The sequence below is a fragment of the Onthophagus taurus genome, chromosome 10, assembly GCF_036711975.1.
Source record: "Onthophagus taurus isolate NC chromosome 10, IU_Otau_3.0, whole genome shotgun sequence".
In the NCBI taxonomy this organism is placed as follows: domain Eukaryota; kingdom Metazoa; phylum Arthropoda; class Insecta; order Coleoptera; family Scarabaeidae; genus Onthophagus; species Onthophagus taurus.
Genome location: NC_091975.1, coordinates 126,428 through 144,767, shown reverse-complemented (window position 1 = coordinate 144,767; position 18,340 = coordinate 126,428). Strand labels below are relative to the sequence as shown.

At 37.0% G+C, this 18,340-nt stretch overlaps 2 protein-coding genes across 2 annotated transcripts; both read left to right on the top strand.

The window, feature by feature from the left end:
- Positions 1-505: 505 nt before the first annotated feature.
- On the top strand, positions 506-1,995 carry LOC139431446 (serine protease snake-like). The gene is made up of 3 exons (XM_071199183.1): positions 506-638; positions 912-1,103; positions 1,164-1,995. Exons 1-3 carry the CDS (start codon positions 575-577, stop codon positions 1,976-1,978), a joined length of 1,071 nt encoding a protein of 356 aa, XP_071055284.1. The 5' UTR covers positions 506-574; the 3' UTR covers positions 1,979-1,995.
- A 14,524-nt stretch (positions 1,996-16,519) lies between these two features.
- On the top strand, positions 16,520-17,843 carry LOC111413319 (venom protease-like). The gene is made up of 5 exons (XM_071199349.1): positions 16,520-16,580; positions 16,645-16,839; positions 16,890-17,014; positions 17,156-17,599; positions 17,653-17,843. The coding sequence occupies exons 1-5, from the start codon at positions 16,520-16,522 to the stop codon at positions 17,812-17,814; spliced, it is 987 nt and encodes a 328-aa protein (XP_071055450.1). The 3' UTR covers positions 17,815-17,843.
- Positions 17,844-18,340: the final 497 nt, after the last annotated feature.

Below are 18,340 nucleotides of genomic sequence, written 5' to 3'. Positions count from 1 at the left end.
TATGTAAATCCATCTGATTTAAAATTTATTAATATTTTTTTATCAAGAATTCAAATTCGTTTAGCATAAAAATAAACCCGTTTTCTGCACAACATCGAGAATCTCCCATATTAGGGGGCAACTTCGTTGAAGCGGATAGGTGGTTCGATGACTGTTTTTATTCGAATTTAAACGGATTTCATTCTAAAAAGTCTACAGATGATGGTAAAGGAATTGTTTGGTATGCTTGATTAAAATATATTTCTTTAAAAGCTGCTAAAATGATGATAAAACCTAAACAAGATTCTTTTAGATCTTTTAAACCATATAATGCGTTGTAAGAAATAAAAATAATTTGATAATAAATAAAAAATGAATACATAAATATTTATTTATGTGTTATTAACTAATTATCGCGATATATTTAACAAGAAACCCAAGACATTTAAAACTTCCTGTCCACTTGATGACGTGTCACGATCGTATAGACGTGATGGATTCGTAAACCAATTGCAAAACACGATCAGTTGGTACCAAAGGTTGATGTTGTTGACGCGAAACGGTTCATTCAATAAATTGAAATAAATTAAAAGTTATGTTTGTTGATGTTTTATTTGTGATTTTAGTAGCGTTTCGGCTGGAGGAGGTTTTCACGAAAGGTAAAATTAAAAATGTTAATATTATTTGTTTAAAATCGTAATACATATATTAAGTAAACATAAATAAGTGAAGACATTGTTGCATAAATTAAAATAAACGAAAGTTTTTTTTGAATATAACCGCTTCGAAATCAGCTGTTGTGGGTAATTCCCATTTTAATCGTATTCTCACCTTGATGGAGGTCAAACGATCTTTGTACATCGTTTTTGAACATTTTAATCTTTTTTAATCATTCTCATTTTTAATATTTGTAATATTTTTATTATTTCTAGAGCCTTGTCAAACTAAAGAAGGAGTTGGCGGTTCTTGTAAAATTATTAACAAATGTCCGTGGGCAATACAACAATTAAAAAAAAGAAATTCTCCGAATGTATGCTATTTTGCAGGCGTTGATCCGGTTGTTTGTTGCCCGGAAGAATTTGATTCAAACGAAACGAAAATATCGACGGAAATCGCAAAAGAAAGTATTCTTAATTAATTAAAAATCGTTAATCTTTTTTCTAAAACTCTTCTTTTTCTTTTAGAATGTGAAGATTATAAGCGTACAACATGTTTAGATTCGGATCTAAAATTTCCTGGCTCAATTATCGTCGGGGGGACAGACGCAAATCCAACCGAATTTCCTCATATGGCTGCGTTAGGTTATGGAGACTCTCCCAATATTCAATGGGAATGCGGTGGTAGTTTAATAAGTGAAAAATTCGTTTTAACAGCGGCTCATTGTTTAATTTCAAGACAAAGCGGTCCATTAAAGCACGTTCGATTGGGGGATGTTAATTTAGGTGGAACCATCAATAACGATCGTTTTGCTCAACAATTCCTCGTAGAGAAAGTTTTTGAATATCCAGATTACGTCCCATTTTCCCAGTATCACGACATAGCTTTAATCGAATTAAACAAATTCGTTAAATGTAATCAATATGTTCGACCAGCTTGCGTTAATTTCGATAACTTTTTACCGGATGGAACCCCAATTGCAACGGGATGGGGTGCTACGGAATATGGAGGAAGAAATAGTGATGTTTTACAAAAAGTTAGTTTATCATATATTTCATATAGGAGATGTGGAGAAACTTATCGCCCCGAGCCGAAATTAAAAAGCGGAATTGTTCAAGATTGGCAAATTTGTGTTGGGGGAGGCGTTGAGAAAAAGGATACTTGTCAAGGTGATTCTGGGGGACCACTTCAGGTTAAAGTACAAGAAGATCCTTTGGTTTATAAAATTGTTGGGATTACATCGTTTGGAAAACTTTGTGCTGTTGCTCCTGGTGTTTATACTAAAGTTTCTTATTATATACCTTGGATTGAAAGTGTTGTATGGTCAGGAAAAAATAAATAATTTTTTCAATAAATTAATTCAAAGTATTAATGATGCATAATATCTTCCTTAATCTTCTTAAACATTAGAACTAGTGATTATTATTATTATTGCTGCCGGGCTGAGGAGGGCGGCCCCTCTCGTTACCGCGACATATAAGATCTATTGTAACTTTAGCCCTCCAAAGGTTTAGGGCAAATGTAGGTCCTTAATGAACCTTAGTATTGTCCTAAGGTCTTGAACCTTTATGTCGGTAGGTAACAGGGGAGTTTTACCTTAGACGTCCTCTGGCGACGCAATTGCACAGTGTAACAAACCGCATTTTGGGATTCGAAAGCGATTAAAAAAAAATAATAAAACGCAATACAGGCAGAACTTTGTAATTTAATTACGAAGTTGCGTCTTGAGAACCGAGGGTCCAGACTAAATACTACGTAGGCGGTTCTGGCAGGAATGTGCCGAGGTGGCAGTTAGAGTAGATGGAGCAGGGGAGAAATGAAGAAAAAATCGGGGAGTCGGTTACGGGATTGGAATAGAAAAGCATCGGGCGAAACCGGGAAATTAAAGTTTTTGTTGTGTTTTTAAAGTCGAAACGTGCGATTTGAACGTATAGCAATTTAGTTATAAAATTCGTTGAATTGGATTCTCTTTCTTCGATGAATATTTTACTTTAACAAACGGGTAAGCGTTATTAAAATGTTAAACTTCCGATTTCTCATTGAACCTGCTAACCACCTCGGCAAATTTCGTAATGATGTTGTTGAATAGCTTATGTCATGTAATTTTTACTTTTTAAAATCTTTGTCAGTTGTTTTTTTTTTATATAATATAATACGTTCTTTTTCAAAAATAAAGCAAACTTATTCTTTAGCAGTGAAATTTCGTTTTCTTTCAATCTATTTTTATTCTTAATTTCAAATTACTGCCGTTCGCTTTCAAGTGAACGAATGCAGTGTGCCAAACCCTAACTCAGTCATTGCTAGCTATCAAGGAAACGGTAGTGCGTGGACAGTTGGGTACGCGAGCCGCTCCGTGGACCTAGCTAGGAAACCCACTACGGGAAACGAGAAGTTCTCGAAAGCTAGTTTGTGACAAACTGGTGTCAGGTGTGGGGTTGGCACAATTTGATGTAAAAGTAGAAATAAAATCTAATTGTTATTTTTTTATTTTGTTTTTGTTACTATTTCGTGTTTCAAAATTTAAAGATTTCGAGTTAATTTTCTTTAATGTTTTGTCAATCATTCTTTTGTTTGTACGTATAAAGTAATAAATTTTGTCGTGCAGGGGTTAGTAGGTGAATATTTTGTGACTATCATTAAAAATAATAAAAATCTTAATCACTATGAACGCCGATGATAACGTAGCAGAAATTCCGGGCGAAGCTGAAGGTTCTATTCTAACAACACCAATGATGGTTACACCGATTTCTTTAGGAATGTTAGCAGGAACGGTAGAATCTTTTTCAGGTCGAGAAAATGTTAAACTGTATTTTGAAAGGTTAGAGCAACGTGCGATCTTAGATAATTGGAATGAAACACAAATGCTTCATATTGTTAGGTATCGATTGAGTGGAGAGGCTTATAAATTTTATAAGGCGGAAACAAACTTACAGAGTAATCAGGTCACATATGTAGAATTACGGGAAAAATTAATTAAAAAGTTTACCCCGCGAAAATTACCGGGAGAAGCACTAGGGAAATTAATGCGCGCGTTCCAAAAACACGATGAATCCGTGTCGTCTTACGTAACCAGTATAAAGTCTATCGCGAATGAGATTATCGAGGAGGACAAAGCGAAAGTAACAGCAGCAGAATTACCGGGAGTTATTATAAAAATTAATGAATTAGCACTAAGTCAATTTAAAGTGGGAATGAAACGTGAATTAAGCCAAATGGTAGGAACGTTACTTATGCGTGAAACGGATTTAACTCTAGATAAAGCGGAAGAGATCGCATCATTTGAAGAATTAAATCAGGCTACAAACCGAAATCGTCCAAATCGAATTAATATAGGAGCGGTGGATACGACTACTAGATTATGTTACAGATGCGGAAAGTCAGGTCATTTTGCGAAATTTTGTAATGCACAGACAACCGTGTTTAATTGTTATAATTGCGGAAAACCCGGTCATATTAGTAAACAATGTAGGTTACCTTCAAATAAAATGCAACCGAACTACGACCAAAGGCGTGACCTCCCACGCCGTGTTAGTTTTCAAGAGGGTCATTCATCCGATAAGGTAAACAACCGCGACCGAAGAAATTTTTATTACCAACAGCGAGATTATCAAAACGAACCGCGACGTAATGTAAACGATAACAATTATACGGGCCGACAATCGCCCCCGCAGGTTACTAGATCACCGCAAATTCCCGCAAATAACAGGTACAATGAGACGAACTCTTTAAACGCATATCGTCCTGCGGTGAATACCCGAACCGCAGGAGACTCGAATTAAAGGGTTACGATAGGTCAATAAAGTCTGTCGAAAATTATGACCCAACTGTAAATAAGATTATACCGCATATGAGACTCATTTTTGAAACACCTTTTTCTATTAAATTGTTCAATAAAAACAAACCAATAACGATGTTAGTAGACACCGGTTCTCCTGTTACGATAATTAAACATTCTTGTGTAATTTCGGAAGCAATTAAACCTATGTCAGGAGATTTTAGTATTTCGGGAATAACGGGACACGGAATTGACATGCTAGGTACGACTGAGTTAAATTTTTCATTGGGGAATGAATCGAATTTAGGAGATTTCTCGTGCTATGTATGTTTGGACAATTTGCCTTTAACCACAGATGGAGTATTGGGACGCGATTTTATGGAATTTCACAATGTAATTATTGATTTTAGTAAAGGTAGCCTAAATGTAGGAGGTATTGATGTTAGATTTTCAAGTATCATGAACGTCAATTTGGGGTCGCAGCGTATTGTGTCTACAGATTCCCTTGAATGTAGAGAATCCACCACATCAGGTTTGGGTGTAGGTCAGGTAGATAATTTGGAACTCGCGAATGATTATGTATCAGAATTATCAACGGAAATAAATTTAATCGAACCGCAAGTAACGAGGACGGAGTATCTAATAAAGAAACGTGAAGTCGAAGAAAAGTACGTAACCGAGGAGACGAATCAACGAACGAGGTTTATGCCACTCGAGGTAAATGTTTTGGTAGAAGAGTTTGGGGAGTTAAGTTCAGATAGCAACGATGACTATGAAACCGGGTATCGCCGAATGATCGATGTAAATGTGGACAGGGATTGTCACGATAAAAGAATAGAAGAAGCAGAAAAAAAAATAGAGAAATTAAAGACTAAAGAAAGTCATAGGGAGAGCCGAGAAGGCGAAATTCAAGAAGACCCCAGCGGAAGTAGTGGATTAGTGACGCAGAAGTCACGAATTGTTGCAGAAAATAATGAGTTAAGGGAATGCGAAAATGAAGAAGAAATTAAGGATGAAACTAATATGAAAGATACGAAAGAAAACGAAATAAACAATGATAAAAACTGTCAATGTAATCCTGTTATCACCGTTGAAGAAGATATCGTTGAACCGTTTACAGAGAAGGTGTTAGCGGTTGACGTGCGTAATAATAATAAAAAGAACGACATTGTAATTGAATCAAGTAAAACGCCCTTTCATCCAAATATATTAATAGGAAGATGTGCTGTTCCAAGAGGGGAAAAACCACGAGTATTGGTTGCAAACATAGGAGAAGAATCAATAACGATCCCAAAGCATACAGAGATAGCTAGAGCGTATAGTTGTATAATACCGAATAAGAAGGTTAATCCAGAAGTAAAAAGCGAGATGGTTGCAATGATAAGAGAAAACGGAGAGACATCAACATTTTTGGAATCGATCTCATTGGCTCATCTATCAGAAACAGACAAAGAGAAAGTTGAAAAATTGTTATTGGATTATCGAGATATTTTCGACAATGGTGACGAAAGGTTTACGAAAACTCACAAGGTCAAACATCAAATTATTACTAAGAATGTACCACCAATTAGTAAACGTCCATATAGAGTACCAGTTCATCAACGAGAGTTCTTACAGGAAGAAATAGATAAGCTGTTAAAGAAAAATATTATTAAACCATCTCATTCACCCTGGTCGGCGCCGGTTGTAATCGTTAACCGGCAGATGTCAGACGGATCGATAAAACCCCGAGTATGTATAGATTACCGAGGACTCAACGCGGTAACTAAGAAAGATGTGTACCCGTTGCCGAATCTGCAAGAGACAGTAGATGTGTTAGGGAAGACTAATCTGTTTAGCGTGTTTGATGTAGCGTCGGCGTACCATCAAATAGAAGTGGAGAAGAATGACCGAGAAAAAACAGCTTTCTCCACGCCGTTCGGGCACTATGAGAGCAACCGAATGATGTTTGGGCTAGTAAATGCCCCCGCGACGTTTCAGCGCTTCATGAATTTTACATTTTCGGGATTGTTAGGTACTCATTGCCTCGTCTATTTAGATGATATAATAATTTTCAATGGAACGGGTGTCGACGATCATTTGAACAAACTACAAACTATTTTTGATAGAATCCGAGATGCAGGACTAAAACTTAAGATGGAGAAAAGCCAGATCGCGGTCCCAAAGGTGTCTTATCTTGGTCACATAATATCTGCCCAAGGCGTTCAACCGGATCCGGGAAAAATCAACTCGATACAGAATTTCCCCGTTCCAAAAAACGTTAGGAATTGTAGAGAATTTTTAGGGCTGGTGGGATGGTATAGGAAATTTATACCGGACTTTACCCGATTAGCGGCCCCAATTACGAAGTTAACGCGCAAAGATGTCGCGTTTAAATTCGAAAAAGAGCAATTGGAAGCGGTGGAAAGCTTAAAGGCCGCGATAACATCAGAATCGGTATTAATTTTCCCAGATTTCAATGAGCCTTTCATCTTGGCTACAGACGCGAGTAACACAGGATTAGGTGCTATACTTAGCCAGGTGAGAGAGGGAAATGAACGCCCTGTGGCTTTCGCTAGTAGAGGACTAAAGAAGGCTGAGCTAAACTATTCGACTACCGAAAAAGAGTGTCTTGCTGTCATATTTGGGATAAAGCAATTTCGGTGCTACTTATATGGACGCCGTTTCACTATCATAACAGACCACAGACCATTGAAATGGTTGATGAATATCAAAGACCCGAGCTCGAGACTAGCACGATGGGCTTTAATGCTAATGGAGTATGACTTCGAGATTATCCACAGACCGGGCCGAAAGCATGGAAACGTGGATGCTCTCAGCCGAAACAGTATAGTTTCCCTAATCCGAAAGGATGAGAAAGATAAGTTATGCATTAATGAAGTAGAGGGAAATTTGTTTGATGCTCCCCAAGGTTGGGTATTAGCTCATTGCGTTTCGGCGGATTTTGCGATGGGAGCTGGTATTGCAAAGGAATTTAAAAAGCGATTTGGCTCCGTTGAAAAATTAAGATCCGAGGAGAAAGGAGTTGGTGACATAGTACCGCAAATAGCGGAGAAACGAAAAATATACCATTTAATTTCAAAGGACGAATACTACCATAAACCAACGTACCACATGTTGAGACAGTGTCTAGAAACGTTACGGGAGGAAATGAATAAATCTGGGGAGAGATATTTGGCAATACCCAGAATAGGATGTGGTCTCGATAAACTAAAGTGGAGCCTAGTTAAAGAAGAATTAAGAGAATGTTTTGAGGGAACGAATACCATGATAATGGTATATAAATTACCTTTCGTTAAAAATAAAACACTATGTAAAATACAGGAAAATATAGCAACGCCAGTTTGGGATAAAAATGTTATTTTGAAAGAACAAGATAAGGACGAGTTTTGCATTGAAATACGGGATTCGCTTTCATCAAACAAAGATCTTAGGGATAGTTATTTCATAGATAATGATAAGCTCTTATTTAAAACTGATGAGTTAGGAAAAGAAGTACTAGTGTTGCCGAAATCATTTGTGCAGAAGGCTTTGCATGATTACCACGATTTACCATTTGCAGGTCATGGCGGTCAAGCGAAAACATTAGCTTTACTTAAGGATAGGGTATTTTGGCCGTCTATGACACGTGATGTTAAAAAGTATTGTTCGAATTGTGAGTCATGCAATAGACGTAAAACTTCCCCCCATATGTCTAGAGCACCCTTGCAAAAATTTACAACTGTTCGAAAGCCATTCGAAAGAAGTTCAATGGACATAGTGGGTCCGTTACCAACAACATACAAAGGAAACAAGTATATACTTACGTTCCAGGACTATTTCACCAAATATTTAGAGGCAGTAGCCTTACCTGATCAGAAGGCTGATACTGTGGCTCGAGCTTTTGTAACGCAAATAGTAAGTCGCCACGGTACTCCTCTGCAGTTGCTCACCGATCAGGGTACAAATTTTGTGTCGTCACTCATGAAGGAAATTTGTAAGCTATTAAATATCGACAAAATACAAACCACACCGTATCATCCCGAGTGCAATGGTCTTATCGAGAGAAGTCATCGGGTGATCAAGGACGTACTATCTCACTATGTTAAAAAGGACCAAAGAACCTGGGATGAATGGCTACCCTATGTTCTTCTGGCGTACAGATCAACGGTGCATAGTAGTACGGGCTATACCCCCCACTTTTTGTTATACGGCAGGGAAATGGAATTACCAGTGGATGTTTTTCTCCGACCCTCCAGGTGTAAGTACGACTGTGATGAGAACTATGTGACGGAATTGGCAGCGCGAATGAACCACGTGTATGAGACGGTTTTTGAAAGTTTGCAGCTTGCCGCTCGAAGACAGGCTGAGTATTATAATAAAAGAAGTAAGCACAGAGATTTTTACGTAGGAGAGTTGGTACTCTTAAAAGACACATCTATAAAACCAGGTCTAAATAGAAAATTAGCCCAACCTTGGATAGGACCGTACATGATTACAAAAATTAAAGGACCAGAGAACGACGAAATTACATCAGTAAACGGAAAGCTAAAATCTATTGTACATAGTAATAGATTGAAATCATTTCGAACTAATAAAGACTCAACCCCGAAAGAGTGTAAAAGCCTAGATTCGAATGTACACCTCGAAGAAATAAACGAAGACCGGTATGTTGATCCACATATGCCGATAATCAGTTTACATACACCGGATCTGACTTTTCGAAAAAATACAGGAGTAACAGATTTACTAAATGAGACCCCCTGCCCAAAAATTAATATATGTCCGAGACGATTAATTCTAGAAGAGAGTGATGATACTAGTACAGCAGAAAATCTGGAAGGGAAAAATGAATGTATGAGTAAGGAGTTGTTGGAGTCAATAGCTGAACCTTCTGAAAACCCTTCAGAAATAGAAAGAGAACGTGAGGACGATAGCATTATTATTAAGGCACCAGAATTAATAGATGAACCCCTTGAAGAACCGTTGGCAATACGACGGGAGAGGAGAGCCATAAAACTTCCAGCTAGGTATAGGTAAAGTATAAGGTATACAGGTAAAAAAAAAAAGAAAAAAAAAATAAATAACTAATAAATAAATAAAAATATTAATATTAAAATAAGTAAATTAATAAGTTAAATACTAAAATTAAAAAGAAAATAAATTTATTTATTTTTTTTTAAATAATAAAAAAAAAATATATAATTAATAGCTTTTATTGTCTATTCTGTTGTTGATTACTAAACACCGGAAAATCGGATTTTTGTTTTTGTTTGTTTCAGCGCTCTTAACTACTTTATTGGCGATTGGAGCCTACATAAATATAGGATTAACAATTTATTATCGCATACGATTGTAGCACCCGTAGTGTTAATATTAGTCTCATATCGCTAAAAAAAAAAAACGTTGGAAATTGTTCACAAATAAGGTCCAATTATGTAGAAAACATGTTACAAGTGCAAATAGTCCAAAGAGCCCGGATTCACCGACAAATCGTATATAGAAACACATAAAAATCGCTTATTGTTGGCCCCGTTATCACCAACCACCGTTAGTTTGCTCGCTAAGAATGAAACGAGTTATGTCGGCCGTGCAATCGGAGAAGTCCTGTACATATTGAAATGTGTACCAAAGAGAGTGCAAGTAAGAAAAACGTATACTTGCTACCATGAACTTCCTGTCTCTGATACGGATAACCGGTCCTATTTTGAGTCGCCAATGACACATGTACTCCTGGACTATGCAGACCAGGTTGACCGCAACCTCATTAATTCACCAATGTATCAGATTGAAAAGCCCTGGGTAGCCTTAACTCCACTGCAGGTATCCCAGACACCTCCTGATGGACTTCTACCTTACGAAGATTCAGAAATCAAAATTTAGTACCATTATGAATTTGGGAGTGGCCGAAATTTATAACAACGAAGACGTCAGACAAGCACAAGAACTAGTACAAGTCGGCTTGGAACGATCAGCTATAAACAATGTCATTATTAGAAAAATCCAGGGAAAGAAGACAGAAAAATAAGAACTGGATTCAACTATTTCATGCGGAAGAGTTGCGTAAATTTGCTAAGAGCACGTTATCGCACGAGTGATTGTTTTATTGTGTTTCGTAAAGGGACTCGCTAGCGTGATATTGAATGGCTACGCAATATATAAAACCTTGGGATGCGGTATCGTCATCTTGGCCAGTTGTGGAAAAATTTTACGATGTGGCTTCTTAATCAGAGGAGGGGTGAGGATCTTGCTTCGCCAGAAACTCCGACTAACATAGTTCCTGAGGCAACCAATTCCACAAGCCCTGAAGTGATGGTTTCAAATATATATTCTGAGGTACCGACCTCTCCAAGTTGGATGCGGAAATAAATGGTAACCAAGATTCAGACAACTTCGTCTGTTACAGATCCTATTAAACCAAGAATACTTACTCCGAAATTGTCCTTATTCAAAAAAAATCCTGAAATATACGATTCCTATCATTTGTAAATAATCATTAAATAAAAAAAAAACATTCTAAATAAATCAACAATGTCTTATCGTCGACACATAAATGGAGCCAGCTGAGAACATGTTTATTTTCCACCGAAGAAATGTAGTAGCACCCGTCAGGTCGCCCCGAGATGTGATGACAGCTTCTCTACTTCGACTACTTGACTGTGCGTGCGTGGTAGTTCTTAAACGTTTTGGTGTGAAGGACTATGTTACAACTTTTAAAATAATTTTTAATAAATTAAGTGTTAAAATCGGTGAAAGACTCTTAAGAAAGTGACTAAAATGCATATGTAAAAAAAAAAAAAATTGACTTTTTGTTTCAAAAGAATATCAATAAAAATGTGTTTTCGTAATTAAAATTATGTGAAAATTGGACTCTATGTTACTGAGAAGTGTTTAGATGTAGACTTTTTGTAACGATTGAGATTGTTGATTCTTAAGATTTCAAGTAGATATCGGAAATACTAGAATGCGGTTTGTATTGTTCATTTTGGTATCATAAATAAGGCTCTTAGGGGAGCCTTCTTTTAAAAAGGTGGGAGGGATGTAACAAACCGCATTTTGGGATTCGAAAGCGATTAAAAAAAAATAATAAAACGCAATACAGGCAGAACTTTGTAATTTAATTACGAAGTTGCGTCTTGAGAACCGAGGGTCCAGACTAAATACTACGTAGGCGGTTCTGGCAGGAATGTGCCGAGGTGGCAGTTAGAGTAGATGGAGCAGGGGAGAAATGAAGAAAAAATCGGGGAGTCGGTTACGGGATTGGAATAGAAAAGCATCGGGCGAAACCGGGAAATTAAAGTTTTTGTTGTGTTTTTAAAGTCGAAACGTGCGATTTGAACGTATAGCAATTTAGTTATAAAATTCGTTGAATTGGATTCTCTTTCTTCGATGAATATTTTACTTTAACAAACGGGTAAGCGTTATTAAAATGTTAAACTTCCGATTTCTCATTGAACCTGCTAACCACCTCGGCAAATTTCGTAATGATGTTGTTGAATAGCTTATGTCATGTAATTTTTACTTTTTAAAATCTTTGTCAGTTGTTTTTTTTTTATATAATATAATACGTTCTTTTTCAAAAATAAAGCAAACTTATTCTTTAGCAGTGAAATTTCGTTTTCTTTCAATCTATTTTTATTCTTAATTTCAAATTACTGCCGTTCGCTTTCAAGTGAACGAATGCAGTGTGCCAAACCCTAACTCAGTCATTGCTAGCTATCAAGGAAACGGTAGTGCGTGGACAGTTGGGTACGCGAGCCGCTCCGTGGACCTAGCTAGGAAACCCACTACGGGAAACGAGAAGTTCTCGAAAGCTAGTTTGTGACAACAGTATATGTTCAGCAGTTTCTGACTCGTCGTTGCATACTCGACAAGTTTGATCCTCAGCTTGTCCAATGTGGAAGAGGTGGTATTTTAGGGGCACATGGCCGGTTAGGTAGCCTGAGAGCGTTCTTAGATCCCCTTTGCTGAGGCATAAAACCTCTTTGGTTTTGTTTTGCGACGGAGTTATCATACTCTGCGACCTGGATTTTTCCAGCGTATCTTTGAAACCTCCCAGTTATTGATTATTTGTTTTAGGTGACTTTTTTGTAGTCCACATCCAGGTTGGGGTCCAATGAAGGGCGTGTTTGCTGCCTCTTTGGCCAGCTTGTCGGCCTTCTCATTGCCCTCAATGTTGCTGTGACCTGGAACCCACCATAGGGTAACATCATTGCCCCTAGCGAGTTCTCTCAGGTTGTTGGTGCACTCTCTGATCAGTGCGGAGCCACACGTGTAGGCCTGAATTGCCTTTAAGGCGGCCCGACTGTCTGTGAAAATGTTTATGGATGCACCTTTTTGTCCCTTCTGTAGGTTCAAAGCGGTGCAGAAGTTTATAGCAAGAACTTCTGCTTGGAAAATTGTTAAGTCCGAGCTGAGGGGCAATTTGATGTGGCTATTTGGTCCACTGATGCCCATGCCTACTCCAGATCTTACTGCCCAGCATCGGTGTACCAGGCTAGGGCTCCTCTTTTTAGTTGAGGCCCAATCATCCCTGCTACTAAATATGACCTTATACGGTTGGTTGAAATTGTATTCCGTCGGTATAAGGTCCGTTTTAATTTCAATCAGGTGATTTAGACATGGGTCTTTGAGGATCTCGAGGTGTCCTCTGAGATTACCCTGCATCAACTTGAGTGAAGAAACTGTTTTCAGTGATAAGGCACTTAAGGCTGCCTCCTTTTGTATATATATGTGGAGCGGTGTGAGACCAAGTAGGGCTTCCAAAGCAGCTGTCGGACAGGATCTCATTGCACCCGTTATGTTAAGACATGCTAACCGCTGGATTTGTGCCAGCTGTTGTTGAGCTGTCTTATGTTTTGTTTTTGGCCACCAAACCAATGAGGCGTAGGCGACCATGGGTCTGATTATTGCTACGTAGGCCCAATGAGCCATTCGTGGTTTGAGACCCCAGTTCCTTCCTAGGAGCCTGCGGCAGATCTGGTTTGCCATGATGGCCTTTTTCCTCACATTATCTAAGTGTGAGTTCCAGTTTAGTTTACTATCAAGTATTACCCCTAGGTATTTAGTTTCTGTTTTGAGGTTAATAGTTCTGCTTTCAATGGAGGATGCTTTTATTTGTAGCTTCCTTCTCCGAGTGAAAGGGACTATTTCGATTTTATTGGGATTGATGCTGAGCCCATTGTTTCTGCACCAAATACTGGTGAGTAGTAGGGCTTTCTGCATTAGCTGAGTTATGATTGAATCATATTTACCTCGGATTGTGATTACCAGGTCATCAGCATACCCTTGTATCTTAAATCCGTTTTTAGTTAGGATGTTCATCAAGTCATCAACTACCAGGCACCATAATAGAGGTGATAGCACTCCCCCTTGGGGACATCCTCTTAGCGCCTTTATAGTCAGCGACTCGCCTCCCAGACTGGCTGTGATCTGCCGACTTTTCAACATGGCTATACACCACTTGATTGTCGACGGATGTATGTCTTTTGCGTTTAAAGCCTTCTCTATGGATTCATATGAGGTGTTATCAAACGCAGAATAGTGATAATAGAACTAGTGATAGAACGGATAATGATTTTGCAAAAAGCCGAATATTCGGCACCCCTTAACTTAATTGTTATATCCCGAAAATAGAAGGAAAAAAGGGTTGAGAAGGGTACAAAAGGGCGAAGTTCAGTGACAAACACTGCTTAAACTTTACCCAAAAATAAAAAAAAATAATACATGAAATCAATGAATAAACACCAATAGTAATAATTATAACAAACTTACAAAAAAAAAGAAAAGAAAACAAAGAAAGTGTCTATAACTCTCGGTTTGTATGTAACGTATCCGTCCAACTAAATAAACGATTACAAAGTTAACAACATTAATGAAATTAATACAGGCTCATTACGTTGGAGTAACTTAAAACTAGAGAAACTAGAGGAACTAGAGGTAGGCCACCCAATCATGCACGCTATTTATTCTGCTAGTAATCAAATTTTGATCGATTTGGTGAAGTTGCTCCCCGTACAGGGCACAGCGTATGCATGCGTCTTCTAAAGGAGTATGCTGTTAATATTTTGATATTTTCCGGTATGACATTAAATAAATTGACTATTTGATAACTGAACGACCGTTTAAATATCTCCGTTCTATGTGTCATCCTAATCTTAGATTCAGATTATGAACATCCGAACGGTATCGTATCTTATTTAGGAGGTACTCAGGTTTCTGCATTTTGATAATTTTATAATAAAAAAAGCATGTATGCGCGATTCTCCTTCTGTACATATTTAACCATCCAGCATCACCTAACCTGTGAGAAATTCTTTCAAATTTTCTTACACCATAGATGTATCGTAAACATGCGTTCTGCACCCTCTGTATACGCTGCTCATCAATTTTCAATAAACAGGGCCCATATATCACATCCCCGTAATTAAATTTCGATAATATTAAAGAATCACACAGCAAGGTTTTAACCTCTATATTAAGAAGATGTCTCGTCGGATATAACATTTTTAATTTTGCATATGCCGCCTGTAAAATAGATGATATATGTCCCCGGAATCGCATTTCCTGGTCAATTATCAGACCCAAATTCCGAGCTTCTTTTACTAAAGGAAGCCTTAATCCATCAACCATAACCTTAACATGCGATTCTAACTCAATTGTATCTTTTTGTCGCCCAAAAAACATTACTTTTGATTTGTTTGGATTGATGATCAAACTGTGCTGGTTAGCCATCAAGACCAGGTTATTCAACTCTTCATTTAAAATTGCAATGGCACGGCCCAACTATATACAAGGAAATATATACCTGAGTATCATCCGCATACAAATGAACCTTGCAGTGTTTAAAATTTCGTGTAAGATAGCCTGACATACTGCATGCGATCCGACAAGTAAGAACGAAAAAAATTCACCGCTGTCTCCTCCAGACCCAGATGGCACAAACTTGAAAGCAAAAGACTGTGATTTACGGTGTCGAAAGCCTTTGTGTAGTCTAAAAGAACCAGCACAGTCACCAAACCTCTATCCGTAGCACAGAGAATGTCGTCCAGTACACTAACCAAGGCAGTAGTGCAGCTGTGTCCCTCCTTAAATCCCGACTGAACAACCGGTAATATTTTATTTATCTCCAAGTGTTTCTTTAATTGCATGTTAATTACTTTTTCTAATACCTTTGACATCACTGTCAAAATACTGATAGGCCGTAAATCAGAAAAAAGAATAGGGTTACCAACCTTGGGGATTGGGTGGACAGCTGCCAACCTCCACGCAGCCGGAAATACACTATCCGCAATACAGAAGTTGATGAGATGAGTGACACTGAGCTTCCTATCCCGATCCCGCATGACTATTTTTAAATCAGGTGTCAACCAGGGTGCGCTTGGTTTTGTTATTCGTGACGTTTTTAAGGGTGCGTGCAAATCTAGAAGTATTGATATATTAGAGATTAGAAAGGTCACTTTCTCGTCAATTGTATGTAAGTCATATATGTTACGCCAGGGCAGAGATTTTAGATGATCATAAAATACCTGCTCATTTAAGACTGAAAAGTCTCTATATGTTTTGAAAAGAACGGGGTTCACCTGAGTTGTGAGGTCTAATTCAACATACACCAACGCATGATCTGACAGCTCGCAATCAATCCGGCCATTATGGTTATAATTTCTGGTACATTTCTGAAGTGAAGAACTAGAATCATTCGGCTTTAGTCGTCTTATAAGACGCACGGCTAAACCCGAATGTTAAATGAAATGTAAATTTAATGTAAAATTTAATATTTATGATTGTTAAAATAAAAACGTAAAACATAAATTATTTCTTGAATGAAATCATCATTATTGAATAATCTCAATGACATAAACAGGAAATTAAAAGTAAACTGGTGATTATGGAGATAATTTTATTCATATCTTTTTGTTAGGTCTTTCTTAATTATTGTTTTAAGACCTTTGTTTTGTGAATTTGCGTAAATCCTGCGGTGATTCCTTAATTCCACATACGAAACGTTTCCGGTCCGAATGATTCATACCCGACCTATTTACCGGTAGGAATTTATTTATCATTCATTTTCAACTTTGCCTTGCAAGATATTTTTAGTCTCCAACAACACTTTACTTAGTCCACATCATAATGTGTGCCCTTCTATTTCTTCTCAGCGTCTCATTAGTGGTTAACTCGATTAATTGTCAAGGTAAAAATCATTTTATTAGTAAAAAGTTTATTTTTTTATAAAAATCTTTTTTCGTTAATTAAAGAAAATGGAGTTCCTTGTAGAACTAGAGAAGGGCGATTAGGAAGATGTGTTTCAATTAATAAATGTGACATGAAAAGAATTAGGCCTAGATTTTGTGGTTATGGTGATTATGAGGAATTATTTTGTTGCTCTAATGATAATCGAAAAAATCGTGGTAATGTTAATTCAAGAAGCTCATCTTCAAAAAGTCAACAGAGTAAGGTTTTAATAATTTTAAAAATTAAAATTTAAATCATTTATCTAAAGAATGCCAAGAATATTCATCAAAAATTTCAAGAACTTATTATGATTATAATCCATGGGGATCTTTCGGAAGTTTTAACGCAATCGTTTCAGGACAAAACTCATTTCCAAGAGAATTTCCTCACATGGTATTCTACAAAATTTCTATTAATTTGTATTAACAAAAAAAAATATTTGTATTTTTTAGGCTGCTTTAGGTTTCGGGAATGAAAAAGAAATAAAATGGAATTGTGGTGGGACCTTAATAAGCGAATCTTTTATTTTAACAGCATTTTAACAGCAACATTATTTTTTTTAGCGGAGATGTTGAATTTGTACGATTAGGCGATTTAGATCTTGCTTCAAACAACGACGACTCCGAACCACAACAATTTCAAGTAAAAAGAACTTACGAGCATCCCGATTACAAGTTAGATTCGAGATATCACGATGTTGGTTTGATTGAAATAGAAACCGTGCGATTTTCTAATTATATAAAACCGGCTTGTTTGTACACATCCCAAGAAATCCCATCCTCGAGGTTAATAGCCACCGGATGGGGTTCCCAAGTTTACGCCGGTTCTCCTGTTAGTTTTTTGCAAAAAGTTGAGTTGAGACACTCGCCATTTCAAGAATGTAAAGATACGTATCGACCGGAAAAAGAACTTGAAAATGGGATCGTTGATGAATGGCAAATTTGTGCTGGAGGTGGAAATCGAGGAGATACTTGTCAGGTAAATCTTAATTAAATTATAAATAATGTATATTAAAATTCCTTTAACTTTAGGGTGATTCAGGGAGTCCACTTCAATATAAATCACCCAAAGATTCTTTGTTTTTAATTGTTGGTGTGGTGTCTTTTGGAAAACTTTGTGGAGTAGCACCGGGAGTTTATACAAGAGTGTCGTATTATGTACCTTGGATAGAAAGTATTGTATGGCCTAATTAAATATAATAAACACCATGAAAAAAGAATAATTTGGCATTTTTGATTGTTATAGATATGAAATAAAAATTTAAAAAAATCGTGTCTCAAAATCGAAGTATGATCATGAAATAAACAACATTTTATAGCAAATTTATATAGTATTTAACACGTTAAAGATCATTTCTCCAAATCTTAAAATTTTAGATTTATGAATTTTTGAACGCAACTTTGCATAATCTTGAACATTAATGTTATGGAAATTAATTTTTACGATTTGAAACTATCATAACTTTCTTTCGAGCACAAATACAATGAATAGGATTCGAACTGGTTTTTTATCTGAAAATATTACACCGCTCAAATCCCGAATTAGCAACATTTGTTTTGGTAAAAATGAGAAATTAATAAATTTTGAAACGACTCACCAAGTGGATGTTGTTTTCTTTGGTTTCTTAGCTCCGCTAGAAAGAAAAGTTAAATTAATCTATTGTGCCAAAAAATGAATTAATACAATACCTTTTAGCATCCACAAAGTAGCAATCCGATG

What these genes read in the sequence shown, in the direction of transcription:
- LOC139431446 (XM_071199183.1), top strand. Translation starts at nt 575, where the DNA reads ATGTTTGTTGATGTTTTATTTGTGATTTTAGTAGCGTTTCGGCTGGAG. An exon ending in GGAGGAGGTTTTCACGAAAG is followed by an intron (nt 639 to 911) that starts GTAAAATTAAAA and finishes TATTATTTCTAG; the next exon opens with AGCCTTGTCAAACTAAAGAA. An exon ending in GACGGAAATCGCAAAAGAAA is followed by an intron (nt 1,104 to 1,163) that starts GTATTCTTAATT and finishes TTTTTCTTTTAG; the next exon opens with AATGTGAAGATTATAAGCGT.
- LOC111413319 (XM_071199349.1), top strand. Translation starts at nt 16,520, where the DNA reads ATGTGTGCCCTTCTATTTCTTCTCAGCGTCTCATTAGTGGTTAACTCG. An exon ending in TAACTCGATTAATTGTCAAG is followed by an intron (nt 16,581 to 16,644) that starts GTAAAAATCATT and finishes CGTTAATTAAAG; the next exon opens with AAAATGGAGTTCCTTGTAGA. An exon ending in ATCGAGGAGATACTTGTCAG is followed by an intron (nt 17,600 to 17,652) that starts GTAAATCTTAAT and finishes CTTTAACTTTAG; the next exon opens with GGTGATTCAGGGAGTCCACT.